This window comes from Coregonus clupeaformis, chromosome 30, assembly GCF_020615455.1.
Source record: "Coregonus clupeaformis isolate EN_2021a chromosome 30, ASM2061545v1, whole genome shotgun sequence".
Taxonomy (NCBI): domain Eukaryota; kingdom Metazoa; phylum Chordata; class Actinopteri; order Salmoniformes; family Salmonidae; genus Coregonus; species Coregonus clupeaformis.
Genome location: NC_059221.1, coordinates 24,458,159 through 24,482,027, shown reverse-complemented (window position 1 = coordinate 24,482,027; position 23,869 = coordinate 24,458,159). Strand labels below are relative to the sequence as shown.

At 40.5% G+C, this 23,869-nt stretch overlaps 1 protein-coding gene and 1 long non-coding RNA gene across 3 annotated transcripts; both read left to right on the top strand.

The window, feature by feature from the left end:
- The first annotated feature begins 3,451 nt into the window (after positions 1 to 3,451).
- LOC121546054 lies at positions 3,452 to 5,939 on the top strand. The gene is made up of 3 exons (XR_005996334.1): positions 3,452 to 3,759; positions 4,111 to 4,224; positions 5,739 to 5,939. It is a non-coding gene; the product is annotated as an uncharacterized LOC121546054 (long non-coding RNA).
- Positions 5,940 to 8,165: 2,226 nt separating this feature from the next.
- On the top strand, positions 8,166 to 22,688 carry LOC121546053 (antigen WC1.1). Of its 2 annotated transcripts, XM_041857058.1 has the most exons (13): positions 8,166 to 8,375; positions 8,683 to 8,991; positions 9,686 to 10,006; positions 10,211 to 10,525; positions 10,718 to 11,047; positions 11,166 to 11,480; positions 11,919 to 12,218; positions 12,842 to 13,117; positions 13,254 to 13,553; positions 14,053 to 14,187; positions 16,442 to 16,555; positions 21,448 to 21,612; positions 21,862 to 22,688. In XM_041857058.1, exons 1-13 carry the CDS (start codon positions 8,300 to 8,302, stop codon positions 22,029 to 22,031), a joined length of 3,126 nt encoding a protein of 1,041 aa, XP_041712992.1. In that variant the 5' UTR covers positions 8,166 to 8,299; the 3' UTR covers positions 22,032 to 22,688. The 2 variants fall into 2 exon arrangements, with proteins under 2 accessions (XP_041712992.1, XP_041712993.1); XM_041857059.2 differs by lacking the exons at positions 16,442 to 16,555; positions 21,448 to 21,612; positions 21,862 to 22,688 and having other exon boundaries at positions 13,254 to 13,614; positions 14,053 to 14,166.
- The last annotated feature ends 1,181 nt before the right edge of the window (positions 22,689 to 23,869 follow it).

The following is a 23,869-nucleotide window of genomic DNA, read 5'->3' as shown; positions in this document are numbered from 1 at the left end:
TATTTCTTCTAAATTAAGTTGAAATTGAAAAAAACTTTTGGTCTCCACACATTGTTATTGAATTTTCAACGTTGCAGAACAAACTTAAGTTAGCATTTTTTAATGTAGAAAATAAAAACAGATGGCATGGGCACAATTATTAGCACCCAAGAGCTAATGCTTTTTCTAATACTAGTTGTATAGCCTTTGGCTGTGATAACTGCTGACAAACACTTTTTGTAGCCATCAATGAGCTTGCTACTCCTATCTGCTGGAACATTGGCCCGCTCTTCAGCTGCAAACTGCTCCAATTCTACAATATTTGAGGGGTGCCGTCCACCAACTGCTGTTTTCAGAACTCGCTATAGGTTTTCGTTGGGATTCAGATCTGGACTCAATGCTGGCCACTCTAGAACAAAGTTTCTTTTTGAACCATTCCTGGGTGCTTTTTGATGTGTGTTTGGAGTCGTTGTCCTGCTGGAAGACCCACCACCTTTGATGGAGACCCAGTTTTTGGACACTGGGTTGAACATTGGACTCCAAAACACATTGATAATCTACAGATTTCATGATGCCTTGCCCCCAGTACCAGAGGCAGCAAAGCAACCCCTCAGCATGATCAAACTTCCCCCATGTTTGATTGTAGGGAGTGGGTGTTATTTTCTTTGAATGCTCCATTAAGTTGATATACATAGGAATATCCCACTGCTGAAAGAGACACAAGAAACCACAATTGAACTCACATTAACAAGCCTTAATCCTGGGGGAAATGTTCTGTGGACAGATTAAACAAAATCAGAGCTCTTTGGCAATACAAACCAGCGCTATGTTTACTGACGACCAAATTAAGCATTCAAAGAAAATAACACCCTGCCGACAAACAAACATGGGGGAGGTTCGATAACGCTGTGGGGTTGCTTTGCTGCCTCTGGTACTGGGGACCTTGAATTTGTGCAAGACCTCATGAAATCTGTAGATCATCTAGGTGTTTTGAAATCCAATGTTCAACCCAGTGTCCAAAAACTGGGTCTCCATCCAAGGTTGTGGGTCTTCCAGCAGGACAACGACTCCAAACACACATCAAAAAGCACCCAGGAATGGTTAAAAAAAAAACGCTGGACTGTTCTGGAGTGGCCAGTGTTAAATTCAGGACCTCGTTTCCCAGAGCCTTCGTAGTGTTAAGATCATCGTTAGAACCTTCTTACGATGTATCTTTAGTAGCCGAGGTGTTTCCCAAAGCCTTCGTTAGTAACGTGGTCCTTAAAAACCTTTGTGCATCTACTAGTGCTCCAGACCATTCGTACAGCAGCCAAAGTGCATCGCTAGATGCTTTTTTTGCCCTTCTGCATCACTTTATTCAAAGAAGATCTCCGCTAAACATAGAATCAAGATGTTTAGGCAATCTGTCTGACTGTGACTGCCAATAATTTCAGAACAAAGTTGACTACAAATACAAAGTTGCTAAAGTATTTGCAATTGTTACAATTAAGTAAAGGATCAAATGATGCATCAAATGAAAAATGAGATGACGGCATTAAAAGATACATAGGCCACATGGGCCTATATAGGCTATTTCAATCATATTTAAATAAATGTAATGTTCAATCAATTGAACTATATTTTGCGACTAGTCTACTGTCTGAAATGTTTGCCTCAATGTGTTTCATGATGTGTGACAACATGTGTGCAATGATGTGCCCGGTCTGTGATTTAATGCATTATTATTGGGGAAGCATAATAAGCCGTCTCAATAGTCTATTTGCAGCCATAGGTGGTAATATCTCTCTAGGGTCAATTTCACTACTTTTCAACCTAATTTTCAATATCTCCAGCACAACACCAGGTTCTACAAACAGTGAGTGTACAAAACATTAGGAACACCTTCTTAATTTTGAGTTGCACCGCCCTTTTGCCATCAGAACAGCCTAAATTCGTTGCGGCATGGACTCTACAAGGTGTCAAAAGCGTTCATTTTACATTTAAATAATTTAGCAGATGCTCTTATCCAGAGCAACTTACAGTTAGTGAGTGCATACATTTTCATACTGGCCCCCAGTGGGAATCGAACCCACAACCCTGGCATTGCAAGCACCATGCTCTACCAACTGAGCTACACGGGTTCCACAGGGATGCTGGCCCATGTTGACTCCATTGCTTTCCACAGTTGTATCAAGTTGGCTGGATGTCCTTTGGGTGGTGGGCCATTCTTGAAACACAAGGGAAACTGTTGAGCGTGAAAAACCCAGCAGCGTTGCAGTTGTTGACACAATTAGCTAATTGCTTAAATTTTCTCCATGACAACAAAATAGGTTCTGCAATGTTGAAAATCCAATAACAATATGTGGAGACCAAAAGTTGTTTTTCAATTTCAACTTATTTTAGAAAAATAAATTAAGAAAAGTGCAAGGGTGCCAATATATTTGGCCATAACTGAATTATTTCTATAAGATGTCAACACTAGAAGTAAATTGTCCCCCATTACATACAGTATCCCTTGATAGGCCTACAATGTATTTGTTAAATATAGATAATACAGATGTGTCTGCATTAGGCCTAGTTCTAAATTAGTAAATCAATTATTTTGTATGATTTCTAAACTTATGTTATTAATATTTATTGAATTATTGTCCTAGATTTTGGTACAAAAGCTAGTTTTTTTTGGTTAATATTAACCTGTTCTAGATGCTTTTAACAAGCAATCAAACAAGCAATTTTGTCTTTTGAAGAATTAAAAAAGAAAAACTACTGTAGAACTACCTCTATCTTATCAGATTATGAATCTATGAATATTGTGGTGCCATATTCAGGGAGTTTTTAAAATGCTATCACATTCATAAAGTGGGGCTAACATTTTTTGATAATTTCCCAACCATTAAATAGCTAGTAAATTAGGATTTCACTCCGATATTTCCCCAATTATATTTTAGTCATTTTTGCAGACGCTCTTATCCAGAGCGACTTATAGTAGTGAGTTCATAAATTTTCCACATGGGAATAGAACCCACAACCCTGGCATTGCAGCCACCATGCTCTACCAACTGAGCTACACAGGAATTACAGTAACTAAATAGCAGACCTGGGTTCAAATACCATTTCAAGTAGCTCAATTACTTTAAAATACATTTCAAAGTAAGTATTCAGTTGAATATTGGAATATACTTTGGAAATAGACTTGGAAAGTATTGGCATGTATTTGAATACAAATACAAATACACTGACTCAAATACATTCCCCTGCATTTAACCTAGGTATTTAAAAAAAGTATTTGAAATAAGTATTTGAAAATACTTTCAAATATTATCTCAAAATATTTTCAAATACTTCCAATAGAAGTAGTTGATTTGGTCCTCATTATTAAAACATACTCAAATACACAGAAAATAAATATTTAAATAAAAAAAGATCATCAACACACATGCATTTGAACACAGATCTGGTTAATAGTATAATATCTATTTTACTGTGCAGTGGAAAACAGGTTGATCCTGCAGGGTGGGGATGGTCCATGCGAGGGCTATGTTGAAATCTTCCATGGTGGGATATGGGGTATTGTTGGTGACCAGAAATGGCACAAGAACAATGAGAATGTAATCTGCAAGAGCATCGGCTGTGGGACATCCAATGGCTCCAAAGATATCATATTGAAAAAGGTTAATCTTACCACATGGATGAACGAGTTGGAATGCAATGGAAATGAGCCGTATCTATGGAAATGCAGTTTTCCAGGGTGGAACATAAGTTCCTATACCAAGGATACAGTAAAAAAAATCACATGTTCGGGTAAGTGTACTTTTAAGTTATTTACATGTTCTGTTGTGTATTGGTAATTCTATCAGGTTGGATATTTTACTACATGTTAATTGCTGGCTAACACTGACACCTCAATATTTTATTTGTCACAACAGCCAATGCCGATATGGTATACCCAATGCCGATATTTAAAAAGTCATGTTACTAACTTTGATATTTAGCAAAAATACTTTTTACATCATCTGATTGTCAACTCAAATATTGAAAAATATGGATTTTATTTTGTGTTGTACAGTATTTGCATTAAGTTAAAAACAAAATGAAGCATTTGAATTACATTTTGAGCCTCACAAGTCTTTTTTTATTTTTTATTATCGTCAGATAAGATTCATCTTGCGCTTGAGAGTTTGCCTGGGTTTAGATGTGCTGGAACTCTCAGATACCAGAAAATCTCAAAGGTCAACGAAACGGGCTACTTTTGTGATCCGAAATGGGGTAAGAGCTACATCTTTACTACTTGTCACTTGTTAACTTGATCTCTGATGTTAACAATAAATACCCTACTTTTTAGTTTTACCATTCGCATGGGGTGAAATGTTAATTAATCATGTTAGGCTAATGATTTTGTGTTATTATAAATTACGATTTAACAAATAGGCTACTTTACAATATGGGACCCATGTAATTTTTTGTTAATATAAAGTCTAATTAGACTTTATATCATTTGATAACAATTATATTTCATTAGAACTTACTGTATATGCTTAGTTAGGTGCAAGCAATCACCATCCACATTTTCTTTTAGGTAGTGAATAGCAAAACTAGAAATGTGTCAATTATCCAAGTAGTTTCATTTGAAGATATTTCTTCTCCTTTATTTATACAATGTATTTCAAGAAGTATGGCTAGACTGTACAAGCGGTGAAAACAATCCTTTTGTGATGGTTGTAACATAGGTAAAATTGTATTTAATCTTCTTGGGGTTGGGGGCACCCTGGAGTTCGGACACCCCCCCTCCCAGATAGCATATGAACACATCATAAGCAATGGCAAAATGTATAGAATTGCAGGAAATCAGCTTCGGGCACAAAAATTGGTCCAAATCCTCCTTCTTCTCAATTTTCAAACAGAAATGGGGTGTGCCTTTGGTGGTTCATCAATGTGTCATTCTGGTCATGCACGCCGCAACCAACATAGCTAGTTCATTAGCTAAGCTAGCCACTTGTAGCTAGCCAGTAACTCCTCCAGTATGTGTTGACTTCATTTCACAGGATTTGTTTGGAATGGTGTGGGCATACCCCAACAACAGAATGGTGTGGCTGTATACCGGTCATAAAAAATATTAATGCGAGTTGGCCAGCTCATCCTCTATGAGGAAATAGCAAGCATTTTTTTTTTTTTGGGGGGGGGGGGGGGGCTTTCTCCAATTTATGATTTGGCCACAAATATGAGTATAGGAGTCCACAACATTATTTGGGTATGAGTTAAAAGAATATTAACTTTTTGAAATGAGATTTTCACTGGTCAGTTACTTTAAAACGGCATCATTTTAACTCAGCCTCATGGCAATATGTGTATGTACAGGAGCAGGAAATTAGCTTTAAAAACTGCAAAAATATTCTCTCATCCTCATTCGAAAATGTGAAGAATAGCATAAGAATAGCATCATGAAACTGCACATTTTCCTATCCATTTATCCTGTGTTTTCAAAATATACACCTCAAAATACCCCTCCATGAACCCCTCAAAAGTACCCCTCCATGTAACCCTCAAAATACCCATCCATATACCCCTCAAAATATCCCTCCATGTACCCCTCAAAATACCCTCAAGAGAGTCATTGTAAGTCATTTCAAACTGTGTAGAGTTGCAGAAAATGCTTTTAAATTGTCAAAACAAATTCCGGGGAGATACCCGGGACCCCCGTCCACTGTTCATCTCCCCCAATATCTACACCACGTTTTCGCCCTTGGGTCATAACACATGTCTGTTCTTTACCTCTGGTTCAGATAAACGGCAGGCTGACCTTGTGTGTGAACATCTCAAATGTGGCAAATCTAAGCGTCTCCCAGCAGCCGGAATGTTCTCACAAAAGGCAAAAACTGGCGACCTCAAACATTTGCAGTGCAGCAGCGATGAGCATATGAAACATATCTGGCAATGTCTAACCAAGGATGTAGAGATGTGTACAGAACGTATCGCCGTGATTTGCTCAGGCAAGTATTTCACATTCACCTCACCACATTCACTGGTAACAGTCATTGATCTTACAATCACTATGTTATGCTGTAATCACAATTGTTTCATATAACTCTCACGCTGTATGTGTGATGCATTAAGGTGCTTTAGTGGCTAACTGTTTGCAGATTTCACCCTTCACTTTTGGGGTTACATTTTACATTTACATTTTAGTCATTTAGCAGATGCTCTTATCCAGAGCGACTTACATTATTGAGTGCATACATTATTTATTTATTTATTTATTTTTATTTATTTTTTATTTATTTTTTATTTTATTTTTAAGTAGTAGAAAAGTAGCTAATTAGCAAAAATGCTAAAGTTGTCTGTGATGAGATTCAAACTCACAACCATTGGGTTGCTAGATGTTCACGTTATACGCCTTCCCATCCACCCTGACCAACCACCCTACTTTCATTTTTGTGTTAAGTAGCCATCTGTCTTATACCAAATGTAACCTACCATACTAATTTGTGTATTCCGGATTTACTTTTACTATGTTACGTCTAGTCTATGAGACCAGGCTGAGTGGAACTGTATATACAGTTAGTGGAGGTCTTAGTGGAACTGTATGTTATTGGTGGCCCTGCTCTGCTGCTGCCTATCAGCACACAGCACCATCAGTGAACATAAGATGAAGATACAGGTAACGGCCAAAGTAAAGGAAACCCTTGAGTAAATGAGGGATACAAAGTATATTGAAAGCAGGTGCTTCCACACAGTTGTGGTTCCTGAGTTAATTAAGCAATTAACCTCCCATCATGATTAGGGTCATGGATAAAACCATGGCTATGCCCCCCATAGGATGACAATGCCCCCATCCACAGGGCACGAGTGGTTTGATGAGCATGAAAACAATGTAAACCATATGCCATGGCTGTTCTGGAGCGGCGCCTGAGACAGCGTTTTCCACCACCATCATCAAAACACCACATGATGGAATTTCTCATGGAAGAGTGGTGTCGCAGCACTCCAATAGAGTTACAGACACTTGTAGAATCTATGCCAAGGTGCATTGAAGCTGTTCTGGCTCGTGGAGGCCCAACGCCCTGTTAAGACACTTTATGTTGGTGTTTTCTTGTTTTGGGCAGTTACCTCTATCTTATCACACAATACTGCTGACCACACCTATACAAGGGGTGCCAATTTGACACTGTGGAAATGTGTTAAGGTTCTAGATGGCATCCAAGATGTTGCTGTGAATATTTTCTTGTAAGGCGCATATTTTAAGATTAAATAGGGGGTGCTTATATTTGTCCTGTTTCAGTGCATGTACAAGTGGGTAACCTGTACGATTGTGAGGTGTGAAATGGAAATGTGTTTTTTGCATATCCCAACTCCCCCTGAGACAGCCAAGGAGAGTGGGGTTGCAGCCAGGGATCAGCCATTATTGACGGCGACCCGCAAGGAGCAATTAGTGTGACATATCCAATACGAATGTATTGGACATTTGAACAGGTGGTGGGTGACCAACTGCCCTATCATGTCCAACTGTTAGGTCAGTCCTGGACCATCAGAACACATAGTTTAAGATGTGCATGCATCTATCCACTGGCTTCCAGTCGAAGCTCGCATCCACTCCAAGACCATGGTGCTTGCCTATGGAGCAGCAAGGGGATCTGCCCCTCCCTACCTTCAGGCTATGCTCAAACCTTACACCCCAACCCGAGCACTCCGTTCTGCCACCTCTGGTCTCTTGGCCCTCCCATCTTCCGAAAGCACCTGAAACCCTACCTCTTCAAAGAGTATCTTAAATAATCTGCCTCCTCACCTCGACCCACCCCCCACATTTAAAAATAATAATAATAATAAACGTAATAATAATTCTGAACCAACACTTGCACTTGACCCCCCCACCCTCCTCATTTCTAGCTCTGACTTTGCTGATAACTACTTTATTGAGGAAAAGTGTACTTACTATGATTGTGATGTGTGGTTGTCTCACCTAGGTATCTTAAGATGAATGCACTAACTGTAAGTCACTCTGGATAAGAGCATCTGCTAAATGACTCAAATGTCAATGTATATGTATCAAAGTTCCGTTTTTGGTATCTGCCTGTGCACTATGATTACCTTCTGATATTACTAATTTAACAACATATACTGTCTATGTCAACTCATTTTATAAAAGTGGAACATTTACTGTTACCTTTGAGGTGAAATTACAAAAACGTATGATTTATGTCAAACAGATCATCACAACTTTCGTCTACAAGGTGGAAGCAATGTCTGTTCTGGAGAGTTGGAAGTGGATGATGGCGATGGGTTTTGGAAACCTGTATGCCAAAGCCAATACAAGCTGAACGAATCAATCGATGATCTGTGCTCACACATGCGGTGTGGCACCAATAATAGTCAGGAACGCATGGTCTGTGATGGTTCCAAAAACATCTCACTAGATTGTAAAGGTAAAGCTCTCCGAGAGGTCAATTTTTCATTCGTTGAGACAGTTCACAGTGTTCTCTGGGCAAAACTCACAAATGTTCTAAGGTTTTGAATCATGAGCAAAGCTTTAAAAAGGCAATCTTAAAAAGAGAAAATAATATCAGAGTAAAATGTATTTATTGCATTTGTTTAATTTATACGATGTCCAAATACTGTATGTTTTGAGAAGAAAAAAAAGATGGTTGCGCCTTGTCTAAAGCAATGTGCATGAGAAAAAGCTAAGAATAACTTTCTATGAGTTTTTGAGAATTATTGCTCAATGTGTTTCAGACGAAGTCAACGTATCCCTGTTGAAAGATGACCGAAGTGTCAGTCATTGTTTTGGGTCAGTACACTTCAACCACTCTGGCACACTGGAGGCTGTGTGTTCTAAGGATTGGGATAAAAATGATGGACAAGTCGTGTGCCGAGAGTTGGGCTGTGGAGAGGTTGTGTCAGTCAGCTCTGGGAGTCAACCCCAGCATGGTAGAATGCATGACCAAGTAGATTGCAAAGGTTCTGAGGCTTCACTGTGGCACTGCCTGGCCAATCACTTAGAGAGCTCAACCCCATGCAAAACAGCCAACGTCATCTGCTCAGGTACTATACATTACACAACACAGGAAACTCGAGAGCAGTAGGATTGTTTTCAGTATTGTTTATAGAATTACAACGATATGAAAAATATGTGGAAAACTATTACCAGTGTTTTGATCATTTCAAATGCCATTTCTAAAGAAGTAGATTTTTGGTTTATAATCTTCAAAAGGCAATCGCACATCTGAGTCATCTTTGTTGCAGGTGCCATGGTAACAGCCGAATAAGATGAGACAAAATAAGAAATCCGCACCCTGCTCTTGCTAGTATCACTGCTCTTGCTAGTATCACTGCTCTTGATAATATCACTGCTCTTGATAGTATCACTGCTCTTGATAGTATCACTGCTCTTGATAGTGTCGCTGCTCTTGATAGTATCACTGCTCTTGATAGTATCACTGCTCTTGATAGTATCACCGCTCTTGCTAGTATCGCTGCTCTTACTATTATCACTGCTCTTTATTAAGCTTTATGTAGTGGCCTCAAGGCCCTCAAAGAGCAGTGATACTATCAAGAGCAGTGATACTATCAAGAGCAGTGACACAATCAAGAGCAGTGTGCGGGTTTCTTCTTCTTTCTCATTGGTTTATAATCTTCAAATTTTTTGCATGTATAATGTGCTAAATTGTAGGTTTATTAATACTTAGAATAATATAAATTGTTTTTCATACTCTTTTCCCCTGACATTGTTCTCCAGGTAGTGTGAAAGTGCGTTTGTCAGATGGCCCTGGAAGGTGTGCTGGAAGAGTAGAGATTCAGTATGAAGGAAAGTGGAAGAGCGTCGGTGAAAGCAACTGGAAGGAGGAAAACTCAAAAGTGATGTGCAAAGAACTGAATTGTGGTGATGCTGTGGCTGCTCCTGGTACTGATTCCTTCATTCAAGGAAATAGTCCAGTAATGGACATTGAAGTGACCTGTGTTAGTGGCTCGACATCTATCTCTAGCTGTATCAAGCCAACCAACAAACTGCAACAACAACTACAACAACAGGAGAAAAATAAGATGTTAATCTGCCAAGGTATCTGTCGTTTTCCTTCTCGTACACATGAAATAGATACAACAAATATATGCATATTAAACTTTACAGTTTGTCATGTCAAGTTAGTTTACCCAAATAGAACCATTTGCTGCTTTAATGCTGCAGTTGAATATGGTTTGTTTAGGATTACATGTGTTTTACTGATGTGTGGACCCTTTCCCTGCCTTTCTTCTGATTGTTTAGAGCGTTGGGTGGTGTTCCTGATGGGGGACTCTGCCTGCTCTGGCAAGGTGGGCATAGAGCGAGCTGGGAAGAGTTACTGGCTGTCTGGGTCCAACGACACTTGGGATCGTCAAACTGCCACAGTGGTGTGTCAACAGATGGACTGTGGGAATGCTACCTCAATTAACTTTGAATCCACTAGCGTTGTTAATGCTAGTGGAACCACTGATTTGTGGAAATACTCGTACAAATGCCTGCCAACGAACAAATCCCTTTTTGGTTGCGAGCGGAGTGAACGTCTGTCGAACCACAGTATAGCCTCTGTCGTCTGCTCAGGTACACAGCATTCTATTGACAAAACATTGTACATCCCGTTCCTCTCTCTCTCTCTATTTCTAATGATTGATTATTTTATTTTTCAAAGGAGAATAACTGTATATGATGATACAGGTGATGGAAATAATTTGATAATAATTATAATAGTAGGTCTTCATGGTGTTCCTCCTGATCTCTGCTTTGCCCTGACAGGTAGTAAAACAGTAAGCCTGAAAGATGACGCTGGAGGTGAGGGGAAATGCTGGGGAAAGGTGGATGTGTGCCTCAACGGAATGTGTGGAGGTGTTTGTGAGGATGCCTGGACGGAGCATAAGTCCAACATGTTGTGTAAAGCCTTCCATTGTGGATCAGCCATCTATCCTCTGTCCTACCTGAAGACAAAATCACAGTCAGCTGATGACAAAATCACTATTGGCAGTGTGCACAGTACCCAGCAGACAACTAACATCAGTCAGTGCAACATGGTCAAAATTACTGATGGGTCTTACTGTCAGAACAAGCCAGCCTATGTTGTTTGCTCAGGTAATATCATGTAGCAGTCCCTGTTTTCCATTAAATCCTTATTTTTATGTAATATTATTCTCACATTATTTTGCTGATGCATGATCATTTTTCATTTGATGTGATTATTCCAATGCAGGAAGTGTCAAGGCCAGGCTAATGTATCATAGAGATAGATGCTCAGGCAACGTACAGATGTTCTACCAAGGAATCTGGCGCCCTGTCTGTGAGACTGCCCTCCAGAACCAAGATGTCCGAAACACTATCTGCAGAGAGCAGGGTTGTGGACACGCTGTCAAACCTCTCTCGTTCTTTGGCCCTTCACCTGCAAGCAGTGATGCTGTTGTGTCAGGCCTCAGCTGTAGTGCAAACAGCAGTTCTTCGGCAGAGTGTGGAGTTACACTTACTCAGACCAACAACAAACAATGTTCCTTCGGTGGTCTCCAATGCTCTGGTATTTTGTTCATTTCTATGCTTTTAACACCGGAGTCAAAATGAGAGAATATATTGTTTAAAGTGTATAATAATAGCTATATATTTTTTTATATTCCCAATTTCCATATGAAAGTCATTATGTACACAATAACTAGTTTGTCTTTTGTAAAAAGTATAGTTTGGGGCCCTTGCATTCTTAACACTGTATTTGCCATCCGAATACGTATTTGCCTGAGGGTTTCCTAATTTAGCTGATGTACTTACCCAGAGAGATTTGAGGTAAGTGCCTTGCTCAAGGGTAAATCCACAGATTTTTCAACTAGTTGGTTCAGGGATTTGAACCAGCAACCTTTCAGTTACTGGCCCAACGCTCTTAACTGCTAGGTTACCTGCTGCACGTTCGTTGCTGTGTGTTTAACTTGGTCTAACCTTCACTGTGCCTTGTGTTATTTCACAGAATGGAGGAGAATGGTGTTGAAGCTAGGGAAAGGGGCTTGTGAGGGGCAAGTGTTTGTGTACAGTGGAGCACACGGCTGGGCTGTCAGCAGCGATGGTTGGACTGAGACAGAGAGCAAGGTGTTGTGCACAGACCTGGGCTGTGGAGCCTACATAAACCATACAACTATGGAGAATGCAGAGGATCATGATCTCTGGTGGGGGAAGAAGTACAGCTGTAAAGGCAAGAACAACAGCATCTGGGACTGTGAACTAAACGACGGGCCCTCTCAAAACCAGCCGCTCTTCGTAAAGTGCCTCGGTGAGATAGTGATCAAATAATTAAATTGTACAAGACAAGTAATTCCAAATACTCTCACTGATAATGGTGTGATTTTTGCCTCCGCATATCTTTAATGGTTGATCATCAAAATCCAAAATGACAACATTAGTTGCTGTCCTATAGAAACACATACATAATGAGCCCTAGACCCCACGTGATATCCTATGAACACAATATCTATGAACACAGGGGCGATGTCCCAATTATCTCCCCTTCATTCCAAAGTACGCACTTGTTCACTCCCCTTCACTGATTTGAAAGGAAAAGACTGAAACTCCTACCATGGAGTAGGGAGATATGATTGGGACGTACGTAATACATGGACACAGCCCTTAGACGTGGTACATTGGCCATATACCACAAACCCCCAAGGTGCCTTATTGCTATTATAAACTGGTTACCAACATAATTAGAGCAGCAAAAATAAATGTTTTGTCATACCTGTGGTATACCACGGCTTTCAACCAATCAGCATTCAGGGCTCGAACCACCCAGTTTATAATACCAAATAAATGTTGTGGTATTTAAGTTGACAATATAATTGATGTTACTGCTGAAGGACTGAGGCGCTTATATATTCTTACACCTATGTTTCCCCATAGATATTCTCACAGCAAGCCTGGGAGATCCAGGTAAATGCTCTGGGCGGGTGATGTTAAATAACCTGCCAGTGTGTTATGATAACTGGGATGACAGTCACTCCAAAATAGCATGTCAAGAGCAGGAGTGTAGCAACAGAATCTCATCCGAAGAAACCAACAAAGGACGTCGAGCTGATGGATATTTTGTCAGCTGCAGCGGCTCAGAGTCCAATCTTGGGCAGTGCAAAACAACGAAAGGAAAGTGTGGTAGAGGATTGGTTTCTGTGTCGTGTGCAGGTAAGAGTTAAATACTAACTTTGAAGACGTGTACATGACAAGCGGTAACTAATCGTGTGGTTAATACAGTAGTGATGTTTCCATAACAGAGGTTAGCAGTGCAGTAAGTGGTGCAACTTCATCATTTATTTTTCAGGTGCTGTGAAATTCAATTCAACTCAGAAATGCGGAGGGGGAATTAAGATACTTTATCGAGGGACCTGGGAGTCGGCATGTCTACCGGATTTGTTTTCAAAGGAAGCTGACTTCCTTTGCAAGAAGCTGAACTGTGGCAGTCCTCGACGTTTCCAAACGGGTCTGATTGAAAAGTCAGATGAGGAAAAAGGACTAAAAACACCAGAGACATCTCTCCAATGCTCCTCTGACAATACAGATTTAGAGCACTGCATCCTCAAGGAGAAGCGTTGTGAAAAACCTGATGTAATATACTGTGGAGGTACTACAATGATCACACCACCATTAGTTGTTCAAAGTGCTAATTTCCAATGTTTCAGGTTGTAAGTATATAGCCTCGCTACTGTTATTTTACCGCTGCTCTTTAATTATTTGTGATTTGTGATTTTTTTAGTTTTTACTTATCTATTCTTTACTTAACACTTATTTTTCTTAAAACTGCATTGTTGGTTAAGGGCTTGTAAGTAAGCATTTCACTGTAAGGTCTACACCTGTTGTATTCGGCGCATGTGTCAAATAACAATTGATTTGATTTTATTTGAAGTAGCTTGTGGGAGGTAACCTTGTTTTCAGATATGTTGATAACTGTAGGGGTCTATCTAGCTATAGAATGGCAAAGATGTCTCTCACTCTTCAGAATTGCTTTTGTCATCTTAGTAAAACTCAAGACACTCTTTTCCTAAAATCTAAGATGGACAAAATGTGTACGGTCTATGTCTTAAGTTATAATATTTCTCCCCAATCACTTAATATGATTTCAGGTTATCAAGTCAAAAAGCCCATTGATCCGATCCCCATCAACTTGTATGTTGGTCTTTCCCTCGGAGTGTTGTCTCTGGTCATGGTCGCCGCCCTCTGTCTCTTCCTACGAAGACGCTTTGTAACCAGGTTCAAAGGTAAGTGTCATTTCAACAGCTGATAATAATACTGTAGGGATTTACCAACTAAAGCCACTTACAGTACAATAGCCAAATTGAAGGACACCTTTGTAATAATTTGTGTATCTGTGTAGCTCTGTCACAATTAGGAAATTATCCTAAAGTGGTATCGATCCTAAACCATAGATATAAAACCAATCTTTGTATCTGTGCCATTATAGCGTCTGTGATGGCATGGGCAGCGCCATTGAGGCTATCTCCATTTTAAAGTAGTCAATTTTCTTCTTCTTCATTGGCTGATTGATCCCAATTCATAGGAATCCCCAAACAGTTGACTACTTTAAAATAGTGGAAGCCCTCAATGACAATGTCCATGCTAAAATGGGTTATATCCGTGATGAGTCCTCTTGCGAAAGTATTCACTCCCCTTGGCAGTTTTCATATTTTGTTGCCTTACAACCTGGAATTAAAATTGATTTTTTGGGGGGGGGGGTTGTATCATTTGATTTATACAACATGCCTACCACTTTGAAGATGCAAAATATTTTTTGGGGTGAAACGAACAAGAAATAAGACAAAAAAAACAGAACTTGAGTGTGCATAACTATTCACCCCCCCCAAAGTCAATACTTTGTAGAGCCACCTTTTGCAGCAATTACAGCTGCAGGTCTCTTGGGGAATGTCTCTATAAGCTTGGCACATCTAGCCACTGGGATTTTTGCCCATTCTTCAAGGCAAAACTGCTCCAGCTCCTTCAAGTTGGATGGGTTCCGCTGGTGTACAGCAATCTTTAAGTCATACCACAGATTCTCAATTGGATTGAGGTCTGGGCTTTGACTAGGCAATTCCAAGACATTTAAATCTTTCCCTTTAAACCACTTCAGTGTTTCTTTAGCAGTATGCTTAGGGTAATTGTCCTGCTGGAAGGTGAACCTCCGTCCCAGTCTCAAATCTCTGGAAGATTGAAACAGGTTTCCCTCAAGAATTTCCCTGTATTTATCGCCATCCATCATTTCTTCAATTCTGACCAGTTTCCCAGTCCCTGCCGATGAAAAACATCCCCACAGCATAATGCTGCCACCACCATGCTTCACTGTGGGGATGGTGTTCTTGGGGTGATGAGAGGTGTTGGGTCTGCTTCAGACATAGCATTTTCCTTGATGGCCAAAAAGCTCAATTTTAGCCTCATCTGACCAGAGTACCTTCTTCCATATGTTTGGGGAGTCTCCCACATGCATTTTGGCGAACACCAAACATGTTTGCTTATTTTTTTCTTTAAGCAACGGCTTTTTTCTGGCCACTCTTCCGTAAAGCCCAGCTCTGTGGAGTGTACGGCTTAAAGTGGTCCTATGGACAGATACTCCAATCTCCGCTGTGGAGCTTTGCAGATCCTTCAGGGTTATCTTTGGTCACTTTGTTGCCTCTCTGATTAATGCCCTCCTTGCCTGGTCCGTGAATTTTGGTGGGCGGCCCTCTCTTGACAGGTTTGTTGTGGTGCCATATTCTTTCAATTTTTTCATAATGGATTTAATGGCGCTCTGTAGGATGTTCAAAGTTTCAGATTTTTTTTTATAACCCAACCCTGATCTGTACTTCTCCACAACTTTGTCCCTGACCTGTTTGTAGAGCTCCTTGGTCTTCATGGTGCCGCTTGCTTGGTGGTGCCCCTTGCTTAGTGGTGTTGTAGACTCTGGGGCCTTTCAGAACAGGTGTATATATACTGAGATCATGTGACAGATGGTGTGACACTTAGATTGCACACAGGTGGACTTTATTTAACTAATTATGTGACTTCTGAAGGTAATTGGTTGCACCAGATCTTATTTAGGGGCTTCATAGCAAAGGGGGTGAATACATATGCACTCACCACTTTTCCATTATTTATTTTTAGCATTTTTTGAATCAAGTAATTTTTTTCATTTTGCTTCAGCAATTTTGACTATTTTGTGTATGTCCATGACATGAAATCCACAAAAAAATCCATTTAAATTACAGGTTGTAATGGAACAAAATAGGAAAAACGCCAAGGGGGATGAATACTTTTGCAAGGCACTGTATCTCTATGTCCTAAACACATTACAAATGCATTTGTACAATTGTGCCACCACTGGAGGGCAGTCAGTGAGCACTTTAACAGCATGTTCTACACTAGAAACATCAAGTGACATTGAAATAAATGTTATGGAATATGTGAAAACATTTAGATATGTTCTTAATATGTATGCTTTGGAGAGACACTGATGTTTTGATTAGTATAATATTCTGAATCCAGCGAGATTCTCAATGAGAAAAGAGTCTGCTTTTGAGAGTGGAGACTATGAGGACGTAGAGACCAGCGAAAATGAACAGTTTGGACCAATGGAAATGAGAGATTTGAATCGCCATGGTGAGTTCCATCCTTTTTTGTTAAAACAACTCCACAGCATGACATCCATTAAATTATCAGAAGTGTAATTAATAAACTATATATATACATTACAGGTCAAACGTTTTAGAACACCTACTCATTCAAGGGTTTTTCTTTATTTTTACAATTTTTTACATTGTAGAATAATAGTGAAGACATCAAAACTATGAAATAACAGAAATGGAATCATGTAGTAACCGAAAAAGTGTTAAACAAATCAAAATATATTTCATATTTGAGATTCTTCAAAGTAGCCACCCTTTGCCTTGATGATAGCTTTGCACACTCTTGGCATTCTCTCAACCAGCTTCACTTGGAATGCTTTTCCAACAGTCTTGAAGGAGTTCCCACATATGCTGAGCACTTGTTGGCTGCTTTTCCTTCAATCTGCAGTCCAACTCATCCCAAACCATCTCAATTGGGTTGAGGTTGGGTGATTGTGGAGGCCAGGTCATCTGATGCAGCACTCCATCACTTTTTGGTAAATAGCCCTTACACAGCCTGGAAGTGTGTTGGGTAATTGTCCTGTTGACAAATAAATGATAGTCACTCTAAGCGCAAACCAGATGGGATGGCGAATCGCTGCAGAATGCTGTGGTAGCCACGCTGGTTAAGTGTGCCTTGAATTCTAAATAAATCACAGACAGTGCCACCAGCAAAGCACCATCACACATCCTCCTCCATGCTTCACGGTGGGAGCCAAACATGCGTTCACCTATTCTGCGTCTCACAAAGACACGGCGGTTTGAACCAAAAATCTCAAATTGGGACTCATCAGACCAAAGGACAGAATTTCACTGGTCTAATGTCCATTGCTCGTGTTTCCATCGGCTCAAGCAAGTCTCTTCTTATTATTGGTGTCCTTTGGTAGGGGTTTCTTTGCAGAAATTTGACTTGAAGGCCTGATTCACGCAGTCTCCTCTGAACAGTTGATGTTGAGATGTGTCTGTTACTTGAACTCTGTGAAGCATTTATTTGGGCTGCAATTTCTGAGGTGCAGTTAACTCTAATGAACTTATCCTCTGCAGCAGAGGTAACTCTGGGTCTTCCTTTCCTGTGGCGGTCCTCATGACAGCCAGTTTCATTATAGTTCTTGATGGTTTTTGCGACTGCCCTTGAAGAAACGTTCAAAGTTCTTGAAATTCTCGGGATTGACTGACCTTCACGTCTTAAAGTAATGATGGACTGTCAATTCTCTTTGCTTATTTGAGCTGTTCTTGCCATAATATGGACTTGGTCATTTAACAAATAGGGCTATCTTCTGTATACCACCCCTACCTTGTCACAACACAACTGATTGGCTCAAATGCAATTTCACAAATTAACTTTTAAGAAGGCACGCCTGTTAATTGAAATGCATTCCAGGTGACTACCTCATAAAGCTGGTTGAGAGAATGCCAAGAGTGTGCAAAGCTGTCATCACGGCAAAGGGTGGCTATCTGAAGAATCTCAAATATAAAATATATTTTGATTTGTTTAACACTTTTTTGCTTACTACATGATTCCATATGCGTTATTTCATAGTTTTGATGTAGTCATTATTATTCTACAATGTAAAAAATAGAAAAAATAAAGAAAAACCCTTGAATGAGTAAGTGTGTCCAAACCTTTGACTGGTAGTGTATATATATATATACACTGCTCAAAAAAATAAAGGGAACACTTAAACAACACAATGTAACTCCAAGTCAATCACACTTCTGTGAAATCAAACTGTCCAATTAGGAAGCAACACTGATTGACAATAAATGTCACATGCTGTTGTGCAAATGGAATAGACAACAGGTGGAAATTATAGGCAATTAGCAAGACACCCCCAATAAAGGAGTGGTTCTGCAGGTGGTGACCACAGACCACTTCTCAGTTCCTATGCTTCCTGGCTGATGTTTTTGTCACTTTTGAATGCTGGCGGTGCTTTCACTCTAGTGGTAGCATGAGACGGAGTCTACAACCCACACAAGTGGCTCATGTAGTGCACTTCATCCAGGATGGCACATCAATGCGAGCTGTGGCAAGAAGGTTTGCTGTGTCTGTCAGCGTAGTGTCCAGAGCATGGAGGCGCTACCAGGAGACAGGCCAGTACATCAGGAGAGGTGGAGGAGGCCGTAGGAGGGCAACAACCCAGCAGCAGGACCGCTACCTCCGCCTTTGTGCAAGGAGGAGCAGGAGGAGCACTGCCAGAGCCCTGCAAAATGACCTCCAGCAGGCCACAAATGTGCATGTGTCTGCTCAAACGGTCAGAAACAGACTCTATGAGGGCCCGACGTCCACAGGTGGGGGGTTGTGCTTACAGCCCAGCACCGTGCAGGACGTTTGGCATTTGCCAGAGAACACCAAGATTGGCAAATTCGCCACTGGCGCCCTGTGCTCTTCACAGATGAAAGCAGGTTCACACTGAGCACATGTGACAGACGAGACAGAGTCTGGAGACGCCGTGGAGAACGTTCTGCTGCCTGCAACATCCTCCAGCATGACCGGTTTGGCGGTGGGTCAGTCATGGTGTGGGGTGGCATTTCTTTGCCGGGCCTTCATGTGCTTGCCAGAGGTAGCCTGACTGCCATTAGGTACCGAGATGAGATCCTCAGACCCCTTGTGAGACCATATGCTGGTGCGGTTGGCCCTGGGTTCCTCCTAATGCAAGACAATGCTAGACCTCATGTGGCTGGAGTGTGTCAGCAGTTCCTGCAAGAGGAAGGCATTGATGCTATGGACTGGCCCGCCCGTTCCCCAGACCTGAATCCAATTGAGCACATCTGGGACATCGTGTCTCGCTCCATCCACCAATGCCGCGTTGCACCACAGACTGTCCAGGAGTTGGCGGATGCTTTAGTCCAGGTCTGGGAGGAGTTCCCTCAGGAGACCATCCGCCACCTCATCAGGAGCATGCCCAGGCATTGTAGGGAGGTCATACAGGCACGTGGAGGCCACACACACTACTGAGCCTCATTTTGACTTGTTTTAAGGACATTACATCAAAGTTGGATCAGCCTGTAGTGTGGTTTTCCACTTTAATTTTGAGGGTGACTCCAAATCCAGACCTCCATGGGTTGATACATTTGATTTCCATTGATAATTTTTTTGTGATTTTGTTGTCAGCACATTCAACTATGTAAAGAAAAAAGTATTTAATAAGATTATTTCATTCATTCAGATCTAGGATGTTTTATTTTAGTGTTCCCTTAATTTTTTTGAGCAGTGTATATATATATATATCAACGAAAAAATGATATAGTATTTATATTCAGACCCCTTGACTTTTTCCACATTTTGTTATGTTGCAGCCTTATTCTAAAATGGATTAAATGAAAAACGTTCCTCAGCAATCTACACACGATACCCCATAATGACAAAGCATAGAAATGTTTGCTAATTTATTCAAATTAAAAAACAGAAATACCTTAATTACATAAGTATTCAGACCCTTTGCTATGAGATGCGAAATTGAGCTCAGGTGCATCCTGTTTCCATTGATCATCCTTGAGATTTTTCTACATCTTGATTGGAGTCCACCTGTGGTAAATTCAGTTCACTGGACATGATTTGGAAAGGCACACACCCGTCTATATAAGGTCCCACAGCTGACAGTGCATGCCAGAGCATGCAAAAACCAAAAGCTCCGGGACAGGATTGTGTCGAGGCACAGATCTGGGGAAGGGTATCAAAACCTTTCTGCAGCATTGAAGATCCCCAAGAACACCGTGGCCTCCATCATTCGTAAATGGAAGAAGCTTGGAACAACCAAGAATCTTCATAGAGCTGGCCGCCCGGCCAAACTGAGCAATCAGGGGAGAAGGGCCTTGGTCAGGAGGTGACCAAGAACCCGATGGTCACACTGACAGAGCTCTAGAGTTCCACTGTGGAGATGGGAGAACCTTCCAGAAGGACAACCATCTCTGCAGCACTCCACCAATCAGGCCTTTATGCTAGAGTGGCCAGACGGAAGCCACTCCTCAGTAAAGGCACATGACAGCCCACTTGGAGTTTGCCAAAAGGCATCTAAAGACTCAGACCATGAGAAACAAGATTATCTGGTCTGATGAAACCAAGATTGAACTCTTTGGCCTGAATGCCAAGCGTCACGTCTGGAGGAAATCTGGCACCATCCCTACGGTGAAGCAAAGTGGTGGCAGCATCATGCTGTGGGGATGTTTTTCAGCCACAGGGACTGGGAGACTAGCCAGGATCGCGGGAAAGATGAACGGAGCAAAGTACAGAGAGATCCTTGATGAAAACCTGCTCAGGACCTCAGACTGGGGTGAAGGTTCACCTTCCAACAGGACAACGATCCTAATCACACAGCCAGGACAACGCAGGAGTGGCTTCGGGACAAGTCTCTGAATGTCCTTGAGTGGCCCAGTCAGAGCCCGGACCTCGAACATCTCTGGAGAGACCTTAAAGTAGCTCTGCAGTGACGCTCCCCATCCAACTTGACAGGCTTGAGAGGATCTGCAGAGAAGAATGGGAGAAACTCCCCAAATACAGGTGTGCCAAGCATGTAACGTCATACCCAAGAAGACTCGAGGCTGTAATCGCTGCCAAAGGTGCTTCAACAAAGTACTGAGTAAAGGGTCTGAATAATTATGTAAATGTAATATTTCAGTTTTGTATTTTTTTAAACATTTGCTAAAAAAAAAGAAAAAACGTTTTTGCTTTGTAATTATGGGGTAACAATTTAATCCGTTTTATAATAAGGCTGTAACGTAACAAAATGTGGAAAAAATCAAGGGGTCTGAATACTTTCCGAAGGCACTGTAGATGACAGAAGGGATAACTACTTTAATGATAAGGGGGGATCACTGTAGCTGTCCTAGTATAATGAAGTGCCTTGTTGCTGTATCATCACATCCCTCTCTGTATTGCTGTTCCTACAGGATCAGAGATTGACGGAGACAAGGAGAATGGCCGGCGAAGTGCTGCGTCATCCCTGTCCTACGATGACATTGCTGAGGTGGAGAACGTCCCAGCTCAACCCTTATCCAGTGGAGGAGATGGAACCAGTAGTCCAGGCCCAGGGGCTGGACCTGCTGCTACCCACGGTAATATAAAGGCCCAGCTCAGTTATATACGTACGTACCTGAATGTGTTGTGTCTTTGGTCCTGTGTGGCTCAGTCGGTAGAGAATGGCACTTACAACGCTGAGGGTCTTGGGTTTGTTTCCCGCTGGGGCCACCCATACGAAAAATGTATGCACGCATGACTGCAAGTCGCTTCGGATAAAAAGCGTCTGTTAAATAGCTTATATTATATTATTCTTTATGTGCTGCTCTGTACTAAATGTTTTACAGAACATGTTACCTACGAGGTGGAGGAAGATCAACAGGAGAGCTACGATGATGTGGTGTCGATGATCACGCCAGCTGAGACCAGAGAGGAGATTGCAGAGGTCCATGAGAGACCCAAGCCCAAGGGCCTGGAGATCCATGATGACGAGGATTACCTGGAGCCTGATGGCTAGAAGTGAGCAACATAGAGTCTTGACATGATCTGTTGTCAAACAGAACTATGGGAGGGGATTATGGTGTTTTGATGATATGGTTGATTATATGGTTGATGATATGGTTTATATTGGCTCTATGCATCATTCTCATGCATGATAGAAATAACTGTTTCTACTTTATGAAGGAATTAGCTAGTAATTTGTCACTTTCATCATGTCATGTAAAATTACTACTGTATGGTTTATTGAATTTGACAAAAAACACATGATACCACATCAAATGTCTTCTGAAGGGTATTAAAGACACCCAGTCTGTCTCTCAATTTCAGTATGTCTCATTGGTCTTTAGGGTCCCAAAGTTTGTCCACATATAATATCTGTGTTTCCTTTTCATATATACAATTATTTGAATTTCTTGACATTTTTTGGTCTCTAACATTTGATATTGCTTTTTTTGAAATATGTTTTGATTAGTTTGTTGTGCCATGGCCTGTAAAGCAGAACTGATTGACACAGACCAGAATCAATAGTGTCTGTCTCGCCGCAACACATGTATTCATGAAACATGTTGAAATGTGGTAGTTCCTTCCATGAAGACCTGCATAATTAACTGATTTTACTGTATGCATCAAAGCTCATAGCCAACAGCTGTTTTTAAATATTTTTTTATTGTACTTTTACCATTTGTAAATGTAACATTTTAAACATTTGTATTTTTAATTGCAACAAAATCATCTAGTTTTTATTCTTATCTTCAACTTATGAAATACATTTTTCTGATCTTACATCAATAATAAAAACAATGTCCTTTAGAAGTTTTTTGATGTTAAGGTTTATAAAGTATTAAAGTAGTAGTTTAGAGCTTGTCTGTCTTTTATTCGTTTAAACATGTTCGTTTAGTGTTTTGTTTTATCTATGAAATCATGTTTGGGATTTGGTGATTGGAATTTAAGAATATTATCAATAGGGAAAAAAAAGAAAACATCCAGTGTAAAGTTAAAATCAGTCGACTTAAACTTGAAATTAAAAAAAAAGTATATAGATGATGATGAGATGTATAAAATATATCATTAAGAATACTGGCCCTGATTATGTGATTAAAGTGTCTGATTGTTTTTATTATGTAATTCACTTCTGATGAAAATGAAAATATACTGCTTTAATAATGTGTACTGTGCTGTCAGTATTGTGTTGTTTTGTAATGAGATCCAATTATTGGCTTTATTGATCCTGTCGTCTTTATACAACATTTCACATTATGAAATTATTCAAATGATGGTAATTATATATGTTTTATAATGGTCTTTCCTGTATATTTTGAAGGTTTACAATACTCCAAAAACATTACAATTTAGAGAAGTGAAAACAGTGAAGGGACATGCACGTACTGTAGGTAATATTTGACAACACTGTGAAAAAGGACAATAAATGAATCTTAGTTAGATTGTAATATTATCTACTGTAAACGCGGACTGACTGGACACAGGATCAGGTGCTCAAGACACAGGATATTGCTTTGGTGCTGTGTATTAAACTGTATGTTTTTAAACATGTATAGTTTGATATACAGCATAAAAAGCCATTTACCACATTCTCTCAGGCAAACTATTCTGTGACACACAGCCTGTTACACCTACAAGAAAAGATCCCCATGCCCAGCTATGGTGTTTCTTATGAGAAGACTGATATATGTTGTCCCTTTACGGGAGACACATACAGTACAACAGCATCCCGTGACCATGGGTGTGTCAACTTTCAGAGCTTTACATGTGTTGCCAGGAGTTATTCAGTGCCCATTGAGGTCCCAGGACTGAGGATATACCCAGCGGGACTCATTTGTAAGTGGTGGTTCTAGT